This window comes from Xiphophorus couchianus, chromosome 13 (assembly GCF_001444195.1).
Source record: "Xiphophorus couchianus chromosome 13, X_couchianus-1.0, whole genome shotgun sequence".
In the NCBI taxonomy this organism is placed as follows: domain Eukaryota; kingdom Metazoa; phylum Chordata; class Actinopteri; order Cyprinodontiformes; family Poeciliidae; genus Xiphophorus; species Xiphophorus couchianus.
Genome location: NC_040240.1, coordinates 12255100 through 12264180, shown reverse-complemented (window position 1 = coordinate 12264180; position 9081 = coordinate 12255100). Strand labels below are relative to the sequence as shown.

The 9081-nt window shown below is 37.5% G+C and overlaps 3 protein-coding genes across 3 annotated transcripts in view; 2 read left to right on the top strand and 1 right to left on the bottom strand.

Moving 5' to 3' along the window:
* Positions 1–9081, bottom strand: part of aunip (aurora kinase A and ninein interacting protein) — a 954922-nt gene that overhangs the window by 85004 nt on the left and 860837 nt on the right. The window lies entirely within an intron of this gene.
* Positions 2740–6079, top strand: snrpd1 (small nuclear ribonucleoprotein D1 polypeptide). The gene is made up of 4 exons (XM_028036603.1): positions 2740–2896; positions 3456–3532; positions 4417–4608; positions 5788–6079. Exons 1-4 carry the CDS (start codon positions 2883–2885, stop codon positions 5862–5864), a joined length of 360 nt encoding a protein of 119 aa, XP_027892404.1. The 5' UTR covers positions 2740–2882; the 3' UTR covers positions 5865–6079.
* ggcta (gamma-glutamylcyclotransferase a) lies at positions 6508–9023 on the top strand. Its single transcript, XM_028036600.1, has 4 exons — positions 6508–6741; positions 8103–8248; positions 8342–8474; positions 8747–9023. The coding sequence occupies exons 1-4, from the start codon at positions 6565–6567 to the stop codon at positions 8885–8887; spliced, it is 597 nt and encodes a 198-aa protein (XP_027892401.1). The 5' UTR covers positions 6508–6564; the 3' UTR covers positions 8888–9023.

Sequence of the window (9081 nt, the reverse complement as noted above, 5' to 3'; positions counted from 1 at the left end):
TTTATAAGGCAAGAAATCCCACTTATTAACCTGACAGGTCACACCTATGAAGTGAAAACCATTTCAGGTGACTACCTCTTGAAGCTCATCAAGAAAATGCAGAGTGTGTGCAAAGCAGTAATCACAGCAAAAGGTTGCTACTTTGAAGAAACTAGAATATAAGGGGTATTTTCAGTTGTTTTACACTTTTTTGTTTAGTGCATATTTCTACATGTGTTATTCATAGTTTTGATGCCTTCAGTGTGAATCTACAATGTCAATAGTCATGAAAATAAAGGAAACTCATTGAATTAAAAGGTGTGTCCAAACTTTTGGTCTGTACTGTATGTGTAAATATATGTTCATATTTGAGCCGAAGGAAAGATGTTTCCACCCGCATTTTGTTTTTAAAACCTAATTTGTGTGCTATCTTATGATTTTCAAAAATGGGAAGATTAATTATTGAATCCCCAAATTAATATGACAGTCACAGAGCATCATGGTGTGTCTCTGTAAACCTCTGATCAAAGCTGCATTTAACTCACTTTGGCTCGTAATTTTTGTTTGCAAAACTCTACAATTTGTATCATTTCAAAGTAAATCTCAGCCAACACATTCAGGTGGGTTACTTTGAAAGGCAAATTTCCAGCGAATCAAAATGTAAAACAATATAATGTGAAATGGTTAAAGAAGTTATTTGAGTGGAGCGTTTTTTGTTGTCATGTAATTCTGATAGGGGAATAACACACAATGCTTTATTAGCTGATATCTAACTTAATTGCGCTCGTTATTTTAACTTTGATGTTGAGGCTGGTAAAAATGAAAGAAATTCACACTACAGCAAAAGTCTTTAAATGCATTATTTTCTTCTGACATTTAAGAGAAAAAACACCTCAAGCGACTTAATTTATTATGTTCTGCTTGATTTAGGAGTTTTGCACATAATATCTGAGACAAAGTAATAGTTAATGTACTGTAAGTGAAAGCAGATCATATCTACTCCTCTGCTGTTGACTGGTACAGTTTGCTGTAATTGATTAGATGTGGGATGGGAATTTACTGTAATTTATCCTTTATTAATTACGACGGAGATGATCTCCTTTCAAGTTAAGGCCAGAGTTTTATTGGTCTGTGTGCCTTTTTTCTTGTATTTGTTGATATTTATTATAGTTTTCACTTTTTAAACCTGCAGAGCAAAGATTTTATTTAAAGAAAACGGAGGAGGCGCCGCTTCAAATACTCATTTGTCCCAAATGAGCCCCACAGTGACGAGGTTGATGTTTAAGTGCATCCGAGGCAGTTTTTAGGAGGTTTTCACACCACAATGAGCAGCCGGTTTATCTGAATGTTCAGTTTGTTTCATTCACTCAGGCAAGAACATTGCGTCATTTATTCCCTGGTGTAATGTTTACAGGAGATTCAAACACTGCCTGCTGTGGTGAGAGACGCTTTGGTGCTTTAATCAAACTTTCCTGGCTCAAGATCTGATGCAGCTGACGTGATAACCCCAAATGAAACGGCTAACATCGGTTATCGCGATGTTAGAGGGACCGGTGCGAGCCGTAACCTTTCAGATTACAGGTCGGTTTTCTGGTAGTGGAAGCACTGAACCTGAAGTCTTCATTTTACACCAGCATAGCTGGCAGGTGGAATAGATTATTACTTTTGTTTTGTCTTTTTTTTTTTTTTTCTAAGTTAGAATAGGGCTGTTTGTGTTGAATAATTGTCCAGTGCCATTTGGTGCCCCTCTCACTGTATTCTTGATTTATTGCGCTGAACCAACAACTTCATAAATTAAGGGGAAAAGAAGAAAGAAACTGCACTCTTCATTGATTTTACTTGATACATTCCCGCCTGGTCTCAAGAAAGGTTTGATGTGTGGCCAAATCTACAAGTGAAAGTGTCAGTGCAGAGTTTACTCAATAAAAAGAACTGAAAATGTGTTTTTGTGTCTTTCTGGAGTTCTCCAACTACAAGAATGTAATCAGGTCAAACATGTGATCTTAATTAGAAATGTGTTGATCATGGCGGCTCTACGGGGGGGGGCGAAATGAGCCAATGCCTCTGTAGAACTGGTTCTGAGATGATGGTAAATCAATTGTAGTAAGTTGATTACAGTCAACTGTAATTAATTGACAGATGTTAGATTTTACCTCCACAGCCTTATTTGAACAATTACGGTACTTAAAAACCAAGGTGTTGCACTTTTAGCTTTGGAAAAGTAAGTTGCTAAAGTGTGGCTGTCATGAAGCCACTTTTTAAAAGCTACTACATAGATTTTTCAGCTCTCAGATTAGCTTTAGTGTTGCCTACACACATAAATATTTGTTATTGGAAAAAAATGGTCAAGTTGGAATCTACCAAAACAAGCTTTCAAGTGCACATTTGTCCGACATCAAAACAGGAAGTTGATCAGAGGTATTTTAATCACTCCTTTGTATTATTCTGTTCCCCCGCCCCCATTTTTATTTGCATATATCTCCACAGTAATGTGTAAAATTTGTGTCATATTAAATAAGATCCCAACAAAATATTCTGAACATGGTGGCTTTAATGTAATAAGATGGAAAATATTCATTGGGTATAAATGTAACTGACTTGACAAATACGAAACTGTCAGGTAATGAGTTTTTAATTACCTTTAGTATTTTAATTCGGGGGTTTACATGTGAAAACCCTATTCAACAAATTGTAGTAAAAAACTTGTGAATTTGAACTTTTTGTGTTCATCCTTCTGCCACCAGGCGGCAGCAGCGCAGGATCTCTTCTTTTTTTCGGCCGCTACTTGATGACGTCACATCCCTGAACGTTTCTCCTTACACCCAACGGCGGCCTGTGTTTTCACTCGATTGCTGTAATTTTTCTCTTCAGTGGAGGATTTCTCTCTACTGGTTGCCACCGCCATGAAACTAGTCAGGTAAGGGGCGACGAGGGGCTACCGTTTAACGCGTGTGGGGACATGAGATGAGAAAGTCGAGCCGGTAGAGACGGATGGACGAAGATTAGGACGCGAATTGATCGCGAAGAGGCGGGAAGAACTTCCTAATGAATGGAGGCTGAGCGTTGGTACAAATGAAATGCTCCAATGATTATGCAGAGACTTTTAGTTCTGCTGCAGTTATAACACACGAAAATTGGTTGTATGCGGGTTTTAATGCTTTACGCTCGTCTCAGTGTACGTTAGCATTGACCTACTAAATAAAGTTGTGTCTTTCCATTTCCCGTGATCTATTGCTGTTGAATAAATACTCTAGTTTATTTCGGGGTTTGTTTTTTTTTGTTTAGCTGTTAAAATAAATAAATTGGTAGTCGGTGTTTATTTTGAGTTTTGTGAGGCTAAAAACTCTACATGCAGAAGCTAATAATACAGGCTAACGAGCTAATGCTAGGCTCAATAACAGCAGTCCAAGTAACGCGGGTGTTTTAAAACGTTGTGCCCAGATGTCGTTTCAATCCACCTCCAACACTGTCCACAGGTTTTTGATGAAGCTCAGCCATGAGACGGTCACCATCGAACTAAAAAATGGCACCCAGGTTCACGGCACCATCACAGGTAAGAGGATAGAAATAACCTGTAATGTCCTCCAGTTTACCAGCAGCAGGCTGAAGCATGTAGATGTATTAAAAAAAAAAAGTTTAACATATAAAAACAGAACCAAGAATAACACACGGTACAGTTTGTGCAAATTTGCAGCATTAAAAAAACTGCAGTTTTTTTTTTTTTTTAATGACATACTCCGATTCAGAGAAACTTGCAAATGAGAGCCAAGTGTGTTTTTTTTCCAACTCCCGTCTTTCAGTGACAGAAACACTTTGATTTTTTTTTTTTTAATCAAACATGGTTGAGGGCAAACACTAAAAACTTATAGAAGATAATGTTTTCAGGTCTGTTTTTAAAGCTAACAGCACCAGCCGTACTAATATTTACATCAACACTTCTGCAACTTTCATCACAGAGAAATGACATATTACTATTATTCTGATAAAGTTGTAGAATCATGATTGCAGATACGGGTGCTGAGATATCGATTCGGTTTAAAACTCCGTCCTTTTTGAATTCTCTCTGCAAGCCATAAACGCTAAACTTTATTAATTCAAAAGCATGCCCCTTTTTTTGTAGTAGCTAATTCTTAGAAAAAATTTTTTATTTTTTGCTTTCGGCAGATATGGCTAGGTTGTGCTGAATATGAAATGTTTCAAATACAATAACCTCTGAATTAAGACATTAACCTTGAGGTGGTTCAATTATTTATTTTTTTTTAAAAGCAGTAACTCTAAATTAGTGCTTTTTCAGGCAGGTGCCCAGAACTGCTTTGTTTTCTTTTAAGTCAGATTGTTAAAAGTAGTTTTGTCCTGAACTTTTATCATTAGGAAGCGTTTTCAGTTGAACTCTTTGCGTTTCAGGTGATGGATGAGTGATTGTTGTTCTGTTCGCAGGCGTTGATGTGAGCATGAACACCCACCTGAAGGCGGTGAAGATGACCCTGAAGAACAGGGAGCCCACCCAGCTGGAGTCGCTGAGCATCCGAGGCAACAACATCCGCTACTTCATCCTGCCGGACAGCCTGCCTCTGGACACCTTGCTGGTGGACATCGAGCCCAAGATCAAATCCAAGAAGAGAGAAGCAGGTGAGAAAGTTAAACGACAAAAACAATGTCTGCTTTTGGTTAAAAGCCTCTTTAAAGAAACGCTTAAGTTTTAATGTTACCATTTTATGAATGTCAAGGGGAATTTAAAGACCATTTCTGCTAATTACAAAGCAGCTTTTTCTTTCTTTTGAGTATTTAGTTTCTGGTTAAGAGGAATTTTCCTGAGGCGATAGCAAAGACAGGAATGTTTACAGTTTTCACAACGTTCCATTAAGTTGGCGAGAGGCAGCACAGCCACCCCTCAAGCAGAAAACTACAATATTAGTTACAATTTTAATATTAGTGAGATTCAGAACAAACTTGGTCATTTGAAAAGTGAAGCTTTTAATTAGCTTAATAACATTTTAAGCTGTTTCTTTGTATTTTAAATGCAGTAAGATCAAGAAGAAAGCTTGCCATAACACTTAATTTTTCCTCCTGCTCAACTTTAACTCTTATTTTTTTCCACATTAAATGAATTTTAAATCTATTAACCACAATATGTCTGAAGCATGGTGTCCGTGTAAAATTTAAAATGGTGTCTGTTTTTGTGCAAGTATCTTTTCTGAAACACTTTTTAGCATCGGTACGTTAATAATTGTGTGTGTGTGCTGCACACGATGTGTGTGTGGTCTGTTTTGTTCTCTCAGTCTTTGAATTGTTTTATATACCTCGTGTTTCTGCATGTGAATCGTAGTAAACATAGTTGGGACATTTTCTAAAGTCTGCTTTGTGATTTCAGGCACCAAAAGTGCCACAAAAAAGAAAATAACCATTTATATGCGACATATTTTAACATATTAAATATGTGTTTGAACAGATTAACTTATTGTTTAAATGTTTGTGATTAAATAATTCAATGCAGACATCCCTTATGTTCAGCTATGTTTCAATATTTATTGCTGTTTGGTTCCTTTCATGCAGCCTATTATGAAATGTTTTCCAGCCTGTCAAATGATTTTTTGATAGACATAGTAGCAATGTTTATAAAAGAATACATAAATCAGTTATTTCATGATTTATTTTAGATTTTGCTACGTTTTGGCGCAATCTTCAATGTGTTATTGGGTTTAAAGGTTGCTATAATTATGTATTGGACTGATGGTAAATAATTTCTCTACTCCATTCTCGCTCCATTTCCTTCTGGTAACGTTTAAATGTGTTCATGTGTCTCCTCAGTGGCGGGACGCGGACGAGGCAGAGGACGTGGACGTGGCAGAGGACGGGGACGAGGGCGAGGTGGACCAAGGAGATGATACTCTGGTCTTCCAGTTTATTCTCATCACTTCACTGTTTGTACAGGATGTTTGGTTTTTTTTTTTTTCTTCTTCCTTTTGTTTAGAGGAAACGATTTGTGAATTTCAGTGTGCTTCTCTTTCTTTTTTTTGTACATTAAGACCATAAAAAAGTTCAAAGCTTCTGTTTTTCTTTTTCAAAACGATGTTTAATAAAGTGTTTTTGCACTAAACAAGAATTAGCTCCTTTTTTTGGGGGTGGGGGGGTTGCTTGCACTGACAACTAGGAGAGACTTAATAAAATTAAATGTGATTAAGCAAGTCGTTAATACACTTGATGTTTTACTAATAAACTAAGTATTCTTTTAAGGATATTTAAGACATGCTCAGTGGTAAAAAAAAAAAATTAGTAAACATTTTCTACGTTCTCTAACTGGTCGAATTGAATAAAGTCAGAGCTTCTGTTAACCTCAAATATTAAAATATATTTTCTAAATGTCTGGATATTTTTAGAATTTACGCCTGCACTGAGGTAACGTATTATTCAATGTATGAGATCAGTTCCATGAAATCATGTAGATGCAAACCCACAAAATATATTATAAATGGAAGTATTTCAAATTGGCTATAAAATGCTGAAACGGCTTGCCATACCATAAAAGACAACTCGACTTTACCTGGAAGTCCCGAGTTCCCGGAAGCTTATTGGAAACTCGTTACGATGTGGCGTATGTCGTATAGTTTCTACATATTTGTACTCATTGCTATATGTTTTGTAGAAATGTCAGGCAGCAGCGACGGTCATTTTATGTACTTTGCGTTTGGAAGCAACTTATTGAGGGAAAGACTGCAGCTAAATAATCCATCGGCTGCGTTCGTCTCTACAGGTCGACTAAAGGTTTGTACATTGAAATCAGTCAATCTTTTGCATTTACGACAGACTACAATTATGTCGGATTACACATATGATTTATAAAGTAAACCATTATGCATGTCATTTTTATTGTCCTGTTTTGGCTAGTGCCATGCTAACTGAAAGCATTTAGTTTCTGACCGCAGCATTTCTTGTTTTGGCTGACATGACAGCTAGCCGTGTCTGGGTACTAGTTTTTACACTCGCTTTCCCCATTAACAGACAAACTAAAATCCGGTTGACACGTTTCGGGACACCTCAGATAAACTGAAACGAACCGCCGCTACTCACCTGCTTTTCATGAAAGTAGCTGAAGTCAGTACTCGAATCGGAACCAGAGAGCAACCAGAGAGCTGAAGTTGGTTTCCGATTGCAGCTCCCTATTAGCAAAACAGCTAAAGGGCTATTCCACCTAATTTTTCACTACCTTCAGCACCTTTGATTAGAATTAGACCTTAGAGTACCTCTCCGTTTCGCACAGCGAAATTAAAGATCCAATTAAAAATGTTCTAGTGGAACAGCTGGAGAAGTTCTAGTGTGTTCTAGATGCACAAAAAGGGCTGCAATCGCCCTCAACTTGAAGTTTCACAAATCACACCATCGTTTTTAAATATTCTGCTATTAGATGAGAATAATCTAGTCCAGGTTTGAAGAGTCGAGGTGTTGTAGGTGATCTACTAGAGTAGATAGAAGCAGTGGGAAAATGAGGTGGACTCGCCCTGAAGCCATTTCCTGAATCGGAAGCCTCAGGTTCGGATCAGATCTGGACTGGGCTCTTTATTAAAGGCTTATTTCGCAGCATTTTTGACTCTAAACTGCATTGGTCAAGTGTCTTATTTCACTTGGCCATTTCAAGTGAAATAAAACACTTGAAATGGCCAAACTTAACTGAGATTTTTGTATAAATTACTCATTCGATAAAATGCTGATTTGTGAGTGTTAAAAAACAAAAATAATTAAATAAAAATGTATTTTCTTGACTAAAGCTATCTTATTTGAGGTCCTGCTTGAAAATTGCATTACCCAGAGAGCTCAAGCCTGAACAGAAGTATTTAACTCTAATCGCAGATTACATGAAACATATTTTGTGGTTTGTAAAGCCTTCACTAATTTCCCAAAACTCCAAAAAATAACTATTTTAAGTTTTTTTTTGTGGGGTCTGACCATACTACTTTCTACATTCTAGTGTAAATCCCAGGTTGGGATTCAAATTCAAATACCTGTCAGACAGAAGAGACCTGTACAAAAATAATTATATGCGGTACTTATGAAATATTCTAGAAAACTGTTTTTAATTTTTGAAAGGTCAAACCAGTTTTGTATCTTTTGGTTATGCATTTCCACAGGACTACAAGCTGAACTTTGGCCTGTGGGAGGAACATGTGGAAAACTCGTGGCACGGTGGAGTGGCCACCATCGAGGCCTGTCCGGGCGAAGAGGTGTGGGGTGTAATCTGGACTTTGAGCAATGAAAACCTCCCAACCTTGGACAAGTGAGAGGCACAAATGCACATCTGGTTAAAGGTTTATCAATACATTGGTTCCGTTTAAACAGAAATGTGTTTTCTATTCATGCTCATTTGATGACAGGAAGGTGTGAGCCGTGGAATATACTCCCCGCTGGAGGTCTCTGTTGAGATTGATGACGGTGTGCTACAATGCAGGACGTACCAGATGAACAACTTTCACGCCTCTCCTCCATCTCCGCAGTACAAACAGGTGTCCTGAGAATTTAACTTATTTTTCGTTTTTATTTAATCAAGAGTTTTCAAGTGAGAAAAACAGGAGTTGCCCACCCCTGATCTAGAATATCCCAAAATATATCAGTAAAACCTAGACGTTTGGATGGATTTTCAACATGTGCAATATGTCAAAACCGTGAAAATACGTTGTTCTTTTGAGGAATCGCCCCCTAAAACTGTGACTATTCGTTCATTATTTTCACACGTTTTGGTTTTTGCGTAAATATTGTTTGTTTCTCCATGTTGAAGGTGGTGTGCCTGGGAGCAGAACAGAACGGGCTTCCAAGGGAATACCTGAACAGGCTGGAGGCCATTCAGACCAACAACTACTCCGGCCCCTCAGTCCTGGATCAAATTAGAACCGTTACGCAGCTACCTGGAATTAAGTGAACAAAAATACATTAATGAGGTTTTTAGAACATTTAAGCCTCATCATCCTTTTAGGCTGTCAACTGGCTACTGTATTCCTCTTATTGTGTTAGATGTAATAGCAGTTACATCCATGATGCTCTACTGTAAAAAAAAAGCTGAAGGTTAATCTGTGTTTTGCTAGTTGAATAGATTTATCTCTTGCTGTATCATAA

Coding starts and splice junctions, on each gene's coding strand:
- snrpd1 (XM_028036603.1), top strand. Junction 3,533..4,416: donor GGTTCACGGCACCATCACAG/GTAAGAGGATAG, acceptor TTCTGTTCGCAG/GCGTTGATGTGAGCATGAAC. Junction 4,609..5,787: donor ATCCAAGAAGAGAGAAGCAG/GTGAGAAAGTTA, acceptor GTGTCTCCTCAG/TGGCGGGACGCGGACGAGGC.
- ggcta (XM_028036600.1), top strand. CDS start 6,565: ATGTGGCGTATGTCGTATAGTTTCTACATATTTGTACTCATTGCTATA. Junction 6,742..8,102: donor TCTCTACAGGTCGACTAAAG/GTTTGTACATTG, acceptor GCATTTCCACAG/GACTACAAGCTGAACTTTGG. Junction 8,249..8,341: donor AACCTCCCAACCTTGGACAA/GTGAGAGGCACA, acceptor GCTCATTTGATG/ACAGGAAGGTGTGAGCCGTG.